The sequence below is a fragment of the Morus notabilis genome, unplaced genomic scaffold (genome assembly GCF_000414095.1).
Source record: "Morus notabilis unplaced genomic scaffold, ASM41409v2 Scaffold936, whole genome shotgun sequence".
Lineage (NCBI taxonomy): Eukaryota > Viridiplantae > Streptophyta > Magnoliopsida > Rosales > Moraceae > Morus > Morus notabilis.
The window spans coordinates 168,616-185,764 of NW_010367904.1; the positions used below are offsets into that span (position 1 = coordinate 168,616).

The 17,149-nt window shown below is 33.5% G+C and overlaps 2 protein-coding genes across 2 annotated transcripts; both read left to right on the top strand.

Moving 5' to 3' along the window:
• The first annotated feature begins 6,895 nt into the window (after positions 1-6,895).
• LOC21391544 (proteasome subunit alpha type-6) lies at positions 6,896-11,361 on the top strand. The gene is made up of 9 exons (XM_024175779.1): positions 6,896-7,090; positions 7,736-7,830; positions 7,919-8,000; positions 8,223-8,319; positions 8,792-8,850; positions 9,071-9,153; positions 9,580-9,675; positions 10,141-10,200; positions 11,018-11,361. The coding sequence occupies exons 1-9, from the start codon at positions 7,015-7,017 to the stop codon at positions 11,108-11,110; spliced, it is 741 nt and encodes a 246-aa protein (XP_024031547.1). The 5' UTR covers positions 6,896-7,014; the 3' UTR covers positions 11,111-11,361.
• Positions 11,362-12,431: 1,070 nt separating this feature from the next.
• On the top strand, positions 12,432-16,646 carry LOC21391545. The gene is made up of 8 exons (XM_010113691.2): positions 12,432-12,791; positions 13,204-13,516; positions 13,612-13,809; positions 13,946-14,218; positions 14,432-14,534; positions 14,706-14,824; positions 15,067-15,243; positions 15,552-16,646. Exons 2-8 carry the CDS (start codon positions 13,217-13,219, stop codon positions 16,374-16,376), a joined length of 1,995 nt encoding a protein of 664 aa, XP_010111993.1. The 5' UTR covers positions 12,432-12,791; positions 13,204-13,216; the 3' UTR covers positions 16,377-16,646.
• The last annotated feature ends 503 nt before the right edge of the window (positions 16,647-17,149 follow it).

Here is a 17,149-nt window from a genome sequence, read left to right on the forward strand (position 1 = left end):
TTTAACTCAAATTTTAACTTAAAAACTACATTCAAGTTACACTCTAAAAAAATAATTCTAAAAGATTGTTCTTTTAGAGAATAATTTGAGTGTAATTTTTAAATTAAATTTAAGTTATAACTTGAATTGAAATTAGAACTTAAATAAAATTAAATAAAATTAAATAAAATTAAAACTAAAAAAAAAATGTGAACTCAAATAAAATTATCTCTTTTTTTTTAATTTTTTGAAGAAAAAAACATGCCCAAAGTTTGCTGTGTTTTTTTCTTATGCTATGTTTTTTTTTACTTCGTGCATTTAATGCTGTTCAACTTTAGAAGACTATAGGTAGCCAATCACTGTTTAGCACGTCAAGATTGTCGCGAGGCGTTTGGAAATGACTAGTCTGACAACCAATTAACATGGTTAGGCTGGAATCGGAAGAATATGATAGCCTGTGTAACCGGTGGGGACCGCTAGATCTCGCCTTGTCAGTGAAACGTCAATTGTGTCATAATAATTTTTTTTCCTAAAATTATTGGAAAAATCCAAAAAATGTCTACACTTGAGTTTGATTAAGTTCACGATCATTTTACTAATTTAAATTTTATTATAATAAATTTTTAAAAAAATTAGTTATATTTAAGTCTTATTTATTTCATCGATTTAAATTTTTAATTTTAAGTTTATATAGTTAAAAATTTTTAAAAAATATCATATTTAACTTTTTTTATTACAATTAAAAAATCTCAGAAAATATCACATCTTAATTTGAATTTAAAACTCAAATCCACGAAGCGAATAATGCCTTAATTTTTTTTACTATAATAAAAAATTCTCATGTAAAATCACATTTAAACTCAAATTAAAAATTCAAATCAACGAACTCAACGGACTCTAAAATAATTCTCTTTTTCTTTTTTGTGTAGTTATTAGTATTAGTTCCAAAAAATGTCTAAACTTTAGCTTGACTAATAATTCTCTGATTTTTTTTTTCTTGTGTAGTTTTTGTTTCTAATACTAAACTCGTGAATAACTTTTGAAACTTATTATTTAATAATTGAAAATGTTAGTAGATGTTGTGATCTGTAAAAAATTTTAGTTTAATAGGATTTTTTTCATAAACTTTTACATTTTAACGTAATCATAGCTGAAAATTTTCAAAGTATCATTCGATGACCACGTAAGTATCTCTATTAGCCTACAAAAATTTACCGTTAATTTTATGAAATGAGACTAAATTGTTAAAAGATTAAAAATTTAAGAGAAATTTGTCAAATGAGTCACCCCGTTTATTTCACCGATTCGAGTTTAGCTACAGTAAAAAGCTATCAGAAACAGTCACATCTAATTTTTTTGCTACGGTAAAAAGCTCTCACATCATCTCAACTCAAATTAAAAACTCACATCAGCGAACTAAACGGACCCGAAATGAAGTGAAAGTACGCCGATTGAAACGGAATGAGCGATGATGCAATACCTACAGTGGAATATAGGGGTTAGAGTGGGGTGGAGGTGCACCTTTGCCTCGTATGGAAGGGAAGAATGTTTAAAACTACACTCAAGTTACACTCTAAAAAAATAATCCTAAAATATTGTTCTTTTAGAGAATAATTTGAGTGTAATTTTTAAATTGAATTTGAGTTATAACTTGAATTGAAATTAGAACTTAAATAAAATTAAATAAAATTAAATAAAATTAAAACTTAAAAAAAATGTGAACTCGAATAAAATTATCTCTTTTTTTTTAATTTTTTGAAGAAAAAAACATGCCCAAAGTTTGCTGTGTTTTTTTCTTATGCTATGTTTTTTTTTACTTCGTGCATTTAATGCTGTTCAACTTTAGAAGACTATAGGTAGCCAATCACTGTTTAGCACGTCAAGATTGTCGCGAGGCGTTTGGAAATGACTAGTCTGACAACCAATTAACATGGTTAGGCTGGAATCGGAAGAATATGATAGCCTGTGTAACCGGTGGGGACCGCTAGATCTCGCCTTGTCAGTGAAACGTCAATTGTGTCATAATAATTTTTTTTCCTAAAATTATTGGAAAAATCCAAAAAATGTCTACACTTGAGTTTGATTAAGTTCACGATCATTTTACTAATTTAAATTTTATTATAATAAATTTTTGAAAAAAATAGTTATATTTAAGTTTTATTTATTTTATCGATTTAAATTTTTAATTTTAAGTTTATATAGTTAAAAACTCTTAAAAAATATCATATTTAACTTTTTTTTATTACAATTAAAAAGTCTCAGAAAATATCACATCTTCATTTGAATTGAAAACTCAAATCCACGAAGCGAATAATGCCTTAATTTTTTTTACTACAGTAAAAAATTCTCATATAAAATCACATTTAAACTCAAATTAAAAATTCAAATCAACGAACTCAACGGACTCTAAAATAATTCTCTTTTTCTTTTTTGTGTAGTTATTAGTATTAGTTCCAAAAAATGTCTAAACTTTAGCTTGACTAATAATTCTCTGATTTTTTTTTTCTTGTGTAGTTTTTGTTTCTAATACTAAACTCGTGAATAACTTTTGAAACTTATTATTTAATAATTGAAAATGTTAGTAGATGTTGTGATCTGTAAAAAATTTTAGTTTAATAGGATTTTTTTCATAAACTTTTACATTTTAACGTAATCATAGCTGAAAATTTTCAAAGTATCATTCGATGACCACGTAAGTATCTCTATTAGCCTACAAAAATTTACCGTTAATTTTATGAAATGAGACTAAATTGTTAAAAGATTAAAAATTTAAGAGAAATTTGTCAAATGAGTCACCCCGTTTATTTCACCGATTCGAGTTTAGAATTCGAGTTTTGCTACAGTAAAAAGCTATCAGAAACAGTTACATCTAATTTTTTTGCTACGGTAAAAAGCTCTCACATCATCTCAACTCAAATTAAAAACTCAAATCAGCGAACTAAACGGACCCGAAATGAAGTGAAAGTACACCGATTGAAACGGAACGAGCGATGATGCAATACCTACAGTGGAATATAGGGGTTAGAGTGGGGTGGAGGTGCACCTTTGCCTCGTATGGAAGGGAAGAATGTTTGAAGAAGATTTCTGAAGTCTTGGATAGTTGATAACATAAGGAAATACTTATCTTGATTCCACTATTAATTGAAAGCTAATCTCTTGTGGGGACCGATGACCATGATTGTCAAAGTCTTTTTGTTTCTAAAATTTGTAAAATATATAAAGTGGGAGTGGGTTGATTTCTTGCATTTAATATAATTAAGTTGCTAGTTGTACTTGCTTTTGGAAAAAAAATAAGAAGAAGAAGAAGAAGAAGAAAAATCCCACTTGTAACTTATTTATTAATTTATTAAATGGCTGGTTAAAGTTTGTTAGTTTAACAAAGGTCACGCATAACACGTGAAAATTCTAGTAAAAAACACAAATATTAAATACTCCGCTTTCCTCTTGCAATTTTATTTTCTATCTTGCAATTTTATTTTCTATCTACAAAATGATATTATTGTATGATATATTGGGTGTGTTTGAAACTCGTTTTAAAATAATTTTATTTTTTGTATGAAAAGAAAAATGAAAACATTTTCAATCTCAAACAGAAATCATTTTTAAAAATGCGTTTAGTAGTTTTATCAATAGATTATTTTCAGTGTAAAAAAACCATTAATGTCTCTATTTCTCTCTCTCTCTTTGTGCTCGAGAGAGGAGAAAATGAAAACAAAAAATAAAAAATGACTAAAAGTTGTTTTTCATTTATCTCTCATTTTATACTAAATTAAAAACTCGTTTTCATTTTTGTTTTTTGTATTTATTGCGGCAAACGTCGTTTTGAGAACGTTTTCATTTTTTCTTTCTCGAAAAACGTAAAAAATAAAAGCGAGTTGAATTCTAAATACGACCATATTATTTTTGACTAGTTGTTCGTACGTGACAAAAAAAAAAAAAACCTAAAAATGGTAAAATTTTAACTAATAATAACAAATATATAAATTGAAAAGTCTTTATTAGTATTGTTTTAACTAATAATAAAAGCTCGAATCTCTTATATATGATATTTAGGACGAGTTCATTTCAAGAAAATGCAAAGCAACCTCACATGATTACCGCTCTAATAAAGATACGATGAATTGAGCCCGCTAACTTAGGATGTGATTTGTGTGGAATCATTAGTAATAATCAACGACACTATAACGAATAAATGCCGCTATTAATCGAGTACAATCGGGACCACTGCTTCACCTATACGCGGGACGCATGGTGGGCCAGCATCTGTTTGACATTTTTGTTAAAAGGAAAGGAATTGCATACGCCTGGTTTCTTTCTTTCATAATTCATCCGAACCGTCTTGGTGGTAAATTGGGACCTCATAAAAAATAAATAGATGTTGTTGTTGCGAGTGGAGCGTCTTTTTGTTCGTGTTTGTCTATAAACACTTTATCACTTTAATGTGACTCAAGGATTACATGATGTGGATGTCCGATCGAAAATTTGACCCAATAGTTTGATAAATGTGTTTAATGTGATTATTAATAGTGGAAAAATATGGCAAGTTTGGCCCACCTCTTACCACGAGTTCCATATGAGAGTTGTCAATAGTTTCTTTCTTTTTCATTGTTAAGGTTTGGGCAAGGGAAGTAGCTTTCTCCTTTAAATGTGGTTGTAAATCTTCAAAAAAGAAAATCATAAAGTGGCTGTATTAATGAATGAATGGCCATAATATTGGTTACGTTTGTAAATTTGGAAAGATAATTAGGAAGATAATTAGAAATCGCAAATGTTGATTCATGAACATCGTACGGGGCAAAAATGATCTATCAAAACTTGAGTTAAGTGGGATCCATGCATGGACTCTTTGGGATTTTACATTTATTGTCTATAAATAAGTGGTGCCCATCACGTTAGCAACCTTATTTTTTGTTTGTTATCGCTATAACAACTTCTTATAAAGGCAATTAAGATTTTTAATGGGATCGATTTTTTAATTTGAGTTGAGATTTAATTTTATATGAGAGTTTTTTACTGTCATAAAAAAAATTAAATGTGACTGTTTTTATAAATTTTTTACTATAATAAAATTTAAATTCTCAATTCGAATTAGTGAAATAAACGGAGCGTAGCTTCTTATATGTCTTTATTGTTATAGACAATAATGTTAGGCAAAATGCGTGCCTATAAATATATTCCTTGCACATGGTATCATTACTCAAAACCATTTTTAAATTAATGTCTTATCAACAACCCGCTAACACAGTGCACATGGTCGCATTACTCGAGAACTATTTTCAAAAGACTACTGTGCAATTCATACGGGCACACGTGAAACAAGAGTGAAAAAGATAAAATCTCGTTTATTTTACCGATTTAAATTTTATTACAGTAAAACACATTTAATTTTTTTATTATAATAAAAAATTCTCATATAAAATCACATCTCAACTCAAATTAAAAATTTAAATCAGTAAAACAAATTAAACGGGTCCTAAATTAACCTTAAAAACTGGCGAGGCCCAACTAAATGGTCATTCCTAGGCCTAATCAATCAGTTATGACGATGTCACCCTTACCTACCAATGTTAGAGCCTTTCCCGCCGATGTCAACATCGGTTCAAGTGGGCCCGTTCGGTTCGCTAATTCAAGTTAATATGTGATATTATGTGAGAGTTTTTTTACTGTAACAAAAAAATTAGATGTGACTGTTTCTGAGAGCTTTTTACTGTAGTAAAACTCAAATCGGACCTAAAAATACTTAAGCCAACACCCAGGTGAAGTAATCAGAGTAAGAAATGATTATGGTTGCAGAAGCTGAAGAAAGTTAGGAACCATTGGTTACCTTTTGAATTGAAGTATGGACTAGCTAAGTACTGTGAGTAGAGACTATGGTGAAATATCATTTTTATATGAATACGGCTAGCAACTCTAACTTAAATATTAACTCTCGTGTACTAATTAATATAGCATATGAGTTATTATTCTTACATTAGTGAGTGTTTAAATAATTGTCACATTAATTAATGATAATAAATTTCATATACTAATAAAAAAATTATAACTCACATGCCACAACAGTTAGTACGTAGGTCTCGTTCACTTCGTGGATTCGAGTTGAGATGTGACATTTTTTGAGAACTTTTTACTATAACAGAAAAAGTTAGATGTGACATTTTCTGAGAGCTTTTTACTGTAGAAACATAGAACTGAAAACTCGAATCGGTGAAATGAACGAAGCTGTAATAGTTGAGATTTAAGTTGGTGTAACATTATTATTTTTATATTGTAGTTAAAAACTCAATTTAAATGATAACTATATTATTACCAATGTATTTTATGTGCATGCATGAATATATTGATTGATAATTTGCATTTTATGAGGAAGTAAAACATTTAGCAATTAGTACAACTTTAATTGTTTCCAAATTTCAATGAAAGCTTTTTCACCTGTGTTTGTATGGATGAGCATCATCAAGTTTTACAATACTAAAATGGAAAAGCACAGATTTAAAAGAACTAAATAGGTGACTTGAGGTAACCTTGGTTGGGAGATTCGTACCCCGATTCGAATAATGGTTCATAGTTCGCTACAATATTTTCTCTCATAAAAAATACACATAAATAAAAAATAATTATAATATTATGATTCTAATTTATGAACCAAACGTCTACGTACGATTGATCAATATCACTGTAAATTAAACTAAAATATTCAAAAAATAGTTAACCCGACTTAAAAAGGATATGGGCCTAATACATGACTCGAGGTCATATTGATATCAGAGCCCATAATAAACGGGCTTTTCTCCATCTTGTTACAGGCGCAGGCTTGCACTACGCTAAACTAAAAGCCCAAGCTGTGATCCAGAAACTCCAAACGACGTCGTTATATGGAATTGCTTTCTGCTCTGCATTTTCTTGGGGGAAAAGCTTATTTCGTTTTTGTTCTTGTGCCTAGTGCCATCTTTACTTTCTCCCCACTCTTGCAAGGAGACCGAGGAAAAGCCCTAACCAAGGACAAAACGAAGAAGAAGGAATCGAAACGTTTCGATCATGAGTCGCGGCAGTGGAGGTGGATACGATCGTCACATCACGATCTTCTCTCCGGAAGGTCGTCTTTTCCAAGTCGGTACGTGATTCAAATGCATCTTTCTTTTTCCACTGCTTTTCCGAACTCGAATTTGACGCCGCAACTAAGAACTTAGGGTTTCGTGGGTATTTTTCGAGATTGGTTGTGAAATCTATTTGGAGATTTTGTAGTGTTTGGCCCTATTTTTTGTTCCGAAGAACGCCGTGATGAGAAGAAATGTCTCTTTGATCTCATTCTGGCTGGGCAAAAGAGAATAATGAAGAATATTATAGTTCGAAATTTAAATTTTGTTTTCAATTTTGGGGCAATCCTAAGTTAAAGACAGAAACTTTGTTCGTGCAATTGATATCTGGGTTTTCGAGTCATTGAACTCACACCTATGTAATTTACTAATTTGAATATTATTTTGTTGAACAGAAGTTTTCATAAGCTGCTTGTACTATTGTTAAGCAAAAGCAAATTGTTCTCCAAGATTAATCTTACTGCTTTCAAAGTAATTTTGAAGTTTTTTATTTTTATTTTTTTCATAAACTAATTGAAAAAGACCGGAATGTAAGATCTACATTGTACTTAGTAAATTAGTCGAGCTATTTTGGCATTAGGAAGAATTCATGGTTACTAGATTACAATTACATGATACTGAGGATTTATAATTCGTTTTGCTTTTCCAAAATGAATGTTTAGAGTATGCTTTTAAGGCCGTTAAGGCAGCGGGGATCACCTCAATAGGTGTGAAGGGGAAGGATTCAGTCTGTGTTGTGACTCAGAAGAAGGTCCCGGTAAGTATATTTTTTTTAGGGATATTGTAATTTAGAGATTGAATATGAATGGGTTGAAGTGTAATACGTATTATGAAATCCAATGCAGGACAAACTTTTGGATCAAACAAGCGTAACACACCTTTTCCCTATTACTAAGTACCTTGGCTTACTAGCAACTGGCATGACAGGTTTCCCTCTTATCCCTTCTGAAATGCTTGTGTTTTAAAGCATCTGAAATTTATGGGATTTCAGTAAAGGATCGTGATCCCTATATTAAGTGGACATGCCTCTTCAACCTGTATATCTTTAAATCAATTGTGTGAATATTTTGCTGCATATTTGTTGTTCAAGAAGTACATGTTATACATGCTTTCATTGCATTGCTCTCCTCCTGGGATGGTTTTTTCCAGCTGATGCAAGGACCCTGGTCCAACAAGCCAGAAATGAAGCAGCTGAGTTTCGCTTCAGATATGGCTATGAAATGCCTGTGGACGTATTGGCTAAATGGTAATTACCTTTTTCGTTGCTACATTAGCCTACGGTGATATCAACTTCTCCGCTCTAGCAAGCAGCTACTTTGAAATTTGAAGATAGATAAATGGTGTCCTTCTATATAATTCTCTTGGAAATTGACTTAATTCACAAACAAAAATTAAAAGAGAGCGTGAGAGAGAGAAACTATATTCATCCTCTTTGTAGAACACATTCGATTCTTCGATTCACTCAACAACTTGGAAAATTAGTTTCCTTTTATTTGAGTAGACAGGTTAAAAGGATGATAATCACCATATCGGCTTCTAAAGATGAAAACTCATTGTGATTGTTGCTAATTTTCTAATGATCAATTGAATGTATGCCGTGATTTCTAATTCTTGTTCCTAATTACCGTGTGATGATGGGATCTAGGACTCCTAATTGTAATTTCTAGCTTACTATTCATTTCCTGTGTTCTAATCTGTCTGATAATTTTTGTGCACAGGATTGCAGACAAATCACAAGTCTATACGCAGCATGCTTATATGCGACCGCTTGGAGTAGGTTGGTTTCTCGTCCACTGCCCATTTTGTACAAGTGGCTTATTCTTCATTGTTGAAAAGCACCATATCTGGCAGCAATATCCTCGACTTTCTTTCTTTCTTTCTTTCTTTTTTTCTTTCTTTCTTTTTTTCTTTCTTCCTTTATTTATTTATTTTGTAATTCAATTAATCTGTTACTGATGTTTGTTGTTTTCCCATGATTGTTTGCTTGATTTGTGAAGTTGCGATGGTTTTGGGTATTGATGATGAGTTTGGACCTCGACTATACAAGTGTGACCCAGCTGGTCATTTCTTCGGACACAAGGTAAACACTAGGCGTGTTTCAAACTTGTTTACGTGTTTCTGTGCATATTACATACGCTGCCTTTAAGAAATGCAGAAAAATAATTCTTTTCCTTTTAAATACAAAATATGACCACCACGACATGTTTAGTTGGATTTTTAATTCATGCAAGGGACATCCGTACAACTTTCTTTCTGCTACAAAGGTTTAATAGAAGTCTGCTGTGTAGATAGTCACTCGGGGACTTATGACACCTCTCTCTCTCTCTCTCTCTCTCTCTCTCTGCCTTTTTCTTTTCTTCTTATAAGTTGTCGCAAGGGCGATTACTATTTCTTGGCTGATTTAATTATAATAATGAGTCACGTTCCTCTCTTTCACGGTAATTTTGTGGATTTGTTGTTGTTTGTCTAAGTGTTGCTATTTGAAACTCGTTACAATATGCTTTAGGCCACAAGTGCTGGATTGAAAGAACAGGAGGCTATTAATTTTCTGGAGAAGAAAATGAAGAATGACCCCGCATTTACTTATGAGGAGACTGTGCAGGTAGGATTCAATTCAGTTTGACGATTTGGACTTGCAATTATAGAGTGGCTTGGCTTCAAATTATTGCACATAGTGTATGAAATATAGCATATGCAGGTTTTTTTTTTTTTTTTTTTTTTTTTTTCCGATTTTCAACATGAATTTCTATTACATAAAAGTTAGATATAAACATTAGAAATCTATTTGCATGACATGTTGGTGATTGCTATAGTTGGTGCAAGTGATTTCATAGTTATTTATTGTGCAAGTTTAGCAAAAAGGCTGTAAAAGATTAGGTTAATCATAGAATGTTCCTTTTCTTCATGAATGACAATATAACCTTTATCTTGTACAAGTTACGAGCTATAGCGCTGTCGCCAGTAACATGATTGTGCAATTCCTGGCCATACTTAGCATGTTGTAATTAGATTTCACAACATCATTCTATTTCCCAGTCTAACATAATCACACTGCTTTTGTTTGTAGACTGCAATTTCTGCCTTGCAATCGGTTCTACAGGAAGATTTCAAGGCCAATGAGATTGAGGTAGTAAAATTTCATTTTACTAATTTGTCCCTCTGTTTTAATGCGGTGGAACTTGAAATGCGTTATCAACTGCAGCATGGTTAAAAACTTGATATTTTAAATCGAGTTTTGATTTCTCATGTAATGTTGCCGTATGTAGACTTAGTTGTAGATTGTGCCTTGGCCTGAAATGGCAGTGTTGGTACTTGGAAGAGTGACATGTCTTGTGATAATCCTTATAGTTATAGCAGCAGCCAATTAATAAGCTTTACATCAAGGCAAATGTAGTTGAGTCTTTCGGTTGCGAGTATTTATTCTAAACACTCTTGATGACTTCTGCAAACTTTTATCTATCTGTACTCTGTAGCTAGTTGCTTCTATGTTAACTTTTGATCCTCCTGTTTGAGAAAAATAGCTGTTTGAGAAAAATAGCTGTTTGAGAAACATTTTACTCTTCTCCTCGAGACTTTCTCATGTTCATACTCTTCCTCGTCACACACAGCTATTTATCATAATAACCTCTGAAAGTGACGAGAGTTTATGCTTGATTCGTCGTGTTCTCTGCAATTCACATCATTTAACGCTACTTTACATTCATAACACGTCTTTAACGTTGACATTTATCCATATCTAAGTCAAAATTTTTACATGCCATTATATTCTAAATCTTTGGACTCAGTCTACGGTATGAAGATGATCATGCATGATATGCATACATACAGACACGCACACGCACACGCACACGCACAGATATATATATATATATATATATAATATAAACACATTTTCATACATATATATTTTTCTTTGAATTAACTGGATGTTTATTAATTTGTAGGTCGGGGTTGTGAGGCAGGACAATCCGGTGTTTAGAGTGTTGTCCACAGAGGAAATTGACGAGCACTTGACTGCTATAAGCGAGCGTGATTGAGTCGTCACATATCTCCATACTCATTGGAGGACAACTTGGAATGTGATACAATCATACAATGCTTCGATGCGTTTATTTTTATTTTTTCTCATGTTTCCGAAGTTGTTTTCAACTGTTAATGGATTTCTTAGAGCTAGTTGCTGGGATAATCTATTTTGCTCTCGTTACTTTAATTTAGCAGGATCTAAATTTACATCGACACTGGATGCTTCTATCATCCATAATCAATATCTATGATCTCATGATATAAATGAACTTGGAAACAAGGTTTTAGTTATGTAGGGCGCGTTTGAAACTCGTTTCAAAATGATTTTATTTTTTTGTATGAAAATGAAAATGAAAACGTTTTTAATTTTAGACATAAATTATTTTTAAAAATATTTTTAGTAGTTTTATCAAGAGATTATTTTCAGTGTAAAAAAATTTAATAATGTCTCTTTCTCTCTCTCTCCTTGAGAGAGGAGAAAATGAAAAACTCTCATTTTACATTAAATTAAAAATTCATTTTTATTTTTATTTTTTATCTTTATTGCGCTAAACGTTGTTTTAAAAATATTTTTATTTTTTTTGAAAAACGTAAAAAATAAAAACGGGATTAATTTCAAACGTGGGTTATGGCCTTCTAAGATATCAAATTTGAGAATTAACTGTTTGGCATCAAGAAGAGAGGAAATAAGAAAAAGAGATTTAATGGGTCCCCACCCAATCTCTTATAACTGTTTTGATTTAGAAGTCAAGTTCGTGATTAAGGTGAAATAAATAAGAAAATATTGTTTTGTAGGCAATGATTTGGATCATGGGTTTGATATGCGGTGGATTGAACATTTTGATTTTAAGTGTAAAAATTAAAATCAAAATTAAGCTTAATTGTGATATATATTTTTTTAATACATTTTGATTTTAAGTGTAAAAATTAAAATTAAAATTAAGCTTAATTGTGATATATATTTTTAATAATTGAATAGACATTACTATTATTACTTTATAGGTAAAAAAAAAAACAAAATAATTCAGTTCTTATGTGTTGGTCTCATTCCTGAATTATCATTTTTGGGTGTGTTAACTTTTAAAAAAAAAAAGTTACGAGTGATTTTTTTTTTCTCATTTAATACAAAGTAATATAGATTTAATGGACTGACGCCTAAAAAAACGAGGAAAGAAAATGTTAATCATATTTCATTCAACCTATATTATTTGTCTCTAGCTTAATTAATGGAAGTTCTGGAATCTCTTTCATAACATTCAGCATTAAAAGCCAAACAATAGGAAAGAGGGAACGAAGGAATAACAATAACTGCACGAACCTGAGGGACGCCAGCGGCAGGAGGGCAGGCTCAGGTTGTTAGCCAAAGTGGGGCCATCGTCATGTAGATCTTGACCTCGATTCTCGAACCACTTCGTTCAGGTCGGTTCTTCCCGCACCCTATTGCCACGTGTCCCTCACGCGTAATAAAACTATACAAAAAACTACGTACTCCGAGGCGGCGTTTCGCTTCGTCCCTAGTCGAAATTCGAAAGCTTAGCGACAAAGAAATAAAAAAAGAAAACAGAGAAAAAAAAAGAGAGAGAATTCGGAAAAAAAGGGTTTTTTTGATTCTTCGCGATTGATTTGTCGTTCGGATGCTTTGAAGAAGAAGATTTTAATCAGTGGTTGATTCTGCGCAAAAATCGAGCTCTTCAGGTTTGTTTGTCAAGAAATATGCTTCAGATTTGGGATTTTTAGGGTTTATCTCTTTCGCCGTTTAGATGCTTTTTCTGAAATTCTGGTTTCAATTCCTTCTGTTTCAATCTTTTAATTTCTGAATATCTTTTTAGAAGTCTTGGACTTGTGTTGTCTTCGCGTGAGAAGAGACTGCAGGAAATAAAGAACAATAAAAAAAGAATATTTCTTTTGGTCTCCTTGGTGGTAATATGAAACGAAAATGAAAAAGAAATCAACTTTTTCGTGTAGTTGTTAATGATTGAACCAAAAGAGAAATTTTCAAGTAATTTTAGTATTTGATGCTAAATAATGTATGACAAAATCAACTAAATTGGTACTTCAAGTTGTTTGTGTTAAGTTGAAACTTATAAGTTCAATTTTGAGCGTTTAGAGGAGGTAAGATAATGGCGACTGCAACAGTGGCAACGACAGCAGGTGCAGCTGCCCTCTTGTACTACACATTGAACCGTAAATTACAATCAAGTAGGTCCCGTGGAGAAGATGAAGAAAACGACAGTAGTGTACCCAACCATGCCCGCTTAGGAATCGACCGCGTTTCGCATAGGTTGATTCAGGCCCCGGCAACGTGGTTGGAGACGATTTCGACCTTGTCAGAGACACTGAGGTTTACTTATTCTGAGACTTTAGGGAAGTGGCCTATTGGGGACTTGGCATTTGGGATCAGCTTTCTTCTAAAGAGGCAGGTAATGGACTAATGCCTTTTGTTGTTTTCACTGTGGGAAAAATTTAGTATTGGATTCGATGAAAATCAATTTGAGTTATTACTTCACTTTTGCAGGGGCATTTACATGTTGGCAGTGTCTTTGGTGGTAAAGACAGTGAACAGCTGAAGGGTCCCGAAATAATTGCTGAACTCAGCTACCTTTTGAACTTGTTGACACTTTGTTGGCACTTCTCGAAAAAACCATTTCCTTTGTTTTTAGAGGAGATTGGTTATTCTGAAGAAAATGTTCTCCTTCAAGAACCCAAAGCAGGAGTAAGTCGTGTTTGAGCTTGAATGTTGTCACAACAGCTTGCTTGCGGCGTCTACCCTTCTGTCTGTGTGGGAAGGAGGGAATGTTCCTCTACATTTGATCTGAACTTATCTTTATCTGTGTTTTTGTTGTTGGCAGATTTTGAAGCCAGCTTTTACAATTCTCGTTGATCACAATGATAAATGTTTTCTCTTGCTAATTCGTGGGACACATAGTATCAAGGATACTCTTACAGCTGCTACCGGGGCTGTGGTCCCATTCCATCACAGTATTGTACGTGAGGGTGGAGTTGCCAATTTGGTTTTGGGTTATGCGCATTGCGGAATGGTTGCGGCTGCTCGGTGGATTGCCAAACTTGCAACTCCTTGTATCATTAAAGCACTTGATCAAAATCCTAGTTACAAACTAAAGGTATTGACGATAATTAGTAGATTTGGTATTTGTTCAAACTCAGTTGGACTTGGGAGCATATCAATGTGGTTTAATCAAATTGAATTTCTGTTTTTAGTCACAAAAAGGTAAAAAACATGTAAAAGAACAAACATATTCTATTTTCCAGTTGGTGGTTTTTGCAAATGATTATAATTTCAGATAAATAACGGTTTAGCAATTTGACGAAAACAGATTGTTGGGCATTCTTTGGGTGGAGGTACGGCAGCACTTCTAACTTATATACTGCGAGAGAAGAAAGAACTCGCAACAGCTACATGTGTAACATTTGCTCCAGGTTTGTGTTGTTTGTACAGGGTTTGCTCCTATGGTCTCAGACATTTTCTTTCTTACCATGTATAATATTGCCAAGTCAAGTATATGCTTGCTCATATTCACAAACTTCACATGCTAGAGGTGTTTGTTCTTTTAGTTATAGACACTATACTGATTTTGCATAAAAATGCAGCTGCGTGTATGACGTGGGACTTGGCTGAATCAGGCAGTGATGTCATCACTTCCGTTATAAATGGAGCTGATTTAGTCCCTACTTTCTCAGCTGCCTCAGTGGATGATTTGCGTGCTGAGGTCACAATCTTGAACTCTGTTTTATTTGTTTTTAATTTGGTCCATGAAATTTGGAATACTGGAATTTATTTATGGTTGATTGATTTAGTAGAGCGTGTTTGACTTCATCTTTATGTTTCATTTCTGCCCTTACTCCTGACTATGAAATATACTTAGTAGGTTGTGCCATGTGTAATCATGTTGGGTGTCGTCATTTGTTGAGCAATTTTTTCTTATACGCTTGAATAATGTGTCCTTTACAGGTCACAGCTTCTGCTTGGATAAATGATCTAAGGAATCAGATTGAGCGTACAAGGATTCTTAGTACCGTCTATCGTTCTGCTTCAGCTTTAGGTTCACGTCTTCCATCGATTGCCACTGCAAAAGCAAAAGTTGCTGGAGCAGGGGCAATTTTGCGTCCAGTTTCCAGTGGCACACAGGTAACCATTTTCTCAGTATACGGGATAAATTTCCCACGGATTCTGTTTTTCACTCATCAGGTTCCTTTTCCTCTGCATGCTATGATCCTATTGTCTTGCGTAATATTCCGTCAGAAGTAGACTTTTTTTTTTGCCCTACATTTTCCTGCTCTAAAACACTTTAAATATGCAATCTGAAGGGGCCTGAAACCTGGAACTATTTATGGAACTAGATTTTGATCTGGTCCTTTTTATTTGTGTATTTATATGGTAACGATAGTATCATGTTTGATTAAATTTTACCCCATTAATTTCTGTTAATTTCACAGGTGGTTATGAGAAGAGCCCAGAGCATGGCTCAAGCAGCGTGGAGACGTCCATCCCTTCAATTGGCATCATGGTCTTGCATTGGTCCTCGTCACCGAGCCACAGCTTCTCATTCAAACTCATACGAAGAGAGCTCCCCTAGATCTGCAACTAAGACAGAGGCTCGTGAACCTTTTCTTGCATCTCCCAACAAGACTATAACTACAACTTCCGCTGAAAATGTTGAACTTCCTGCATCTACATCCGGGGGAATGGAATGGACTTCAGAAATTGAGTGCTCTTGTACTGATGAAATAGTTCCGGAAGTTGATGAGGATGCTGAAATCAGTGAGGGTGAGGACCTCATGGGCCATAATAGACACGAAGATCGCATGACTGAAGTTGAGTTGTGGCAGCAACTTGAGCAGGAGCTTTACGAAAGAACTGAAGGAGAGGACGTTGATGTGGCCAAGGAAATAAGAGAAGAAGAAGCAGCAGCCATGGCTGAAGTAAGTGATGGTGAGGCAGAGAGTTCTGGTTCCGAAATGAAGGAAGCGCACAGATTTTTCCCTGCTGGGAAGATCATGCATATGGTTTTGCTTCCTTCTGATAATGACGATGCAGATCGTGAATCTGGTGATAGCCCAACCGCCAGTAGCTCGAGTAATGGGCAGCGGGACGAGGCTAGGATTGGCATCTTCCTCACCCCAAGGTCGCTTTACAGTAAATTACGGTTGTCGCAAACCATGATTAGTGATCATTTCATGCCTGTCTACAGAAGACAAATTGAAAAGATAATTAAAGAACTCGAAAAAGAAGAAGCTTCCATGGGAGAGGTGGTGTTATAGTGAGCGAACTGTTTATGAAATACTTGTATATAAGAACCCAAAAACCAAAAAGGGAAAAAAAAAAAAAAAAAACTGTTTTTGCAGTGTGGTAGCGTGGCAACTAAAGGCCACCAGAGTTTATTGCTTTCACTTAGAATCAGAGAATATAGAATTTGTCTGTTCACTTATTCCTTTCAACTGTAACAGTTTTTGATTTCCTATCCGCTGTAAACTACTTGGGTGTTAGTATTGATTAATTCATTCTTTTGAATGAATTTCCTTTTTGATTAAGGTATATTGATTAATTCATTCTTTTGAATGAATTTCCTTTTTGATTAAGGTATCTTTTCCAATTCATGGCATCGAATTAGGACTTTTTTCTTTCGATGATTGTTTGGATCAGTTATTGACAAGAGGAGACAAATTGTACTGGTTTATACTGGTTTGCTATATTTTCCGGCTTGCAACAAAAAAATTGTACCAGATCAATTATTGACAAGAGGAGACAAATAAGTTTATTAGGACTTTTTTCGTTTCGATGACTGTTTGGATCAGTTCGTTTAAAGTTTGTAGGCGTGCCTATTTGTTGAAATGAGTTTCTTCTATCATGGATTCCAATCCAAGGCCACTTGATAAACTTGCTTTCCGAGTTAAAATGTGTTCTCTTACATGATACAAAGTTCACCGAATTCAAAGTGCTAATCCAGCGGTGAAGTTGACTAGACGCTACACAATCACCATGACTAAAAAGAAAGTGTCTATTCTCTGAGAGTACTGATCTACAAATCCTGGCA

Excerpts from the sequence above, each read along its gene's own strand:
- LOC21391544 (XM_024175779.1), top strand. The coding sequence starts at position 7,015 with ATGAGTCGCGGCAGTGGAGGTGGATACGATCGTCACATCACGATCTTC. Across the intron at positions 8,001-8,222 it reads ACTAGCAACTGGCATGACAG|CTGATGCAAGGACCCTGGTC; the intron begins GTTTCCCTCTTA and ends GGTTTTTTCCAG. Across the intron at positions 9,676-10,140 it reads CTTATGAGGAGACTGTGCAG|ACTGCAATTTCTGCCTTGCA; the intron begins GTAGGATTCAAT and ends TTTTGTTTGTAG.
- LOC21391545 (XM_010113691.2), top strand. The coding sequence starts at position 13,217 with ATGGCGACTGCAACAGTGGCAACGACAGCAGGTGCAGCTGCCCTCTTG. Across the intron at positions 13,517-13,611 it reads GCTTTCTTCTAAAGAGGCAG|GGGCATTTACATGTTGGCAG; the intron begins GTAATGGACTAA and ends TCACTTTTGCAG. Across the intron at positions 14,535-14,705 it reads ATGTGTAACATTTGCTCCAG|CTGCGTGTATGACGTGGGAC; the intron begins GTTTGTGTTGTT and ends ATAAAAATGCAG.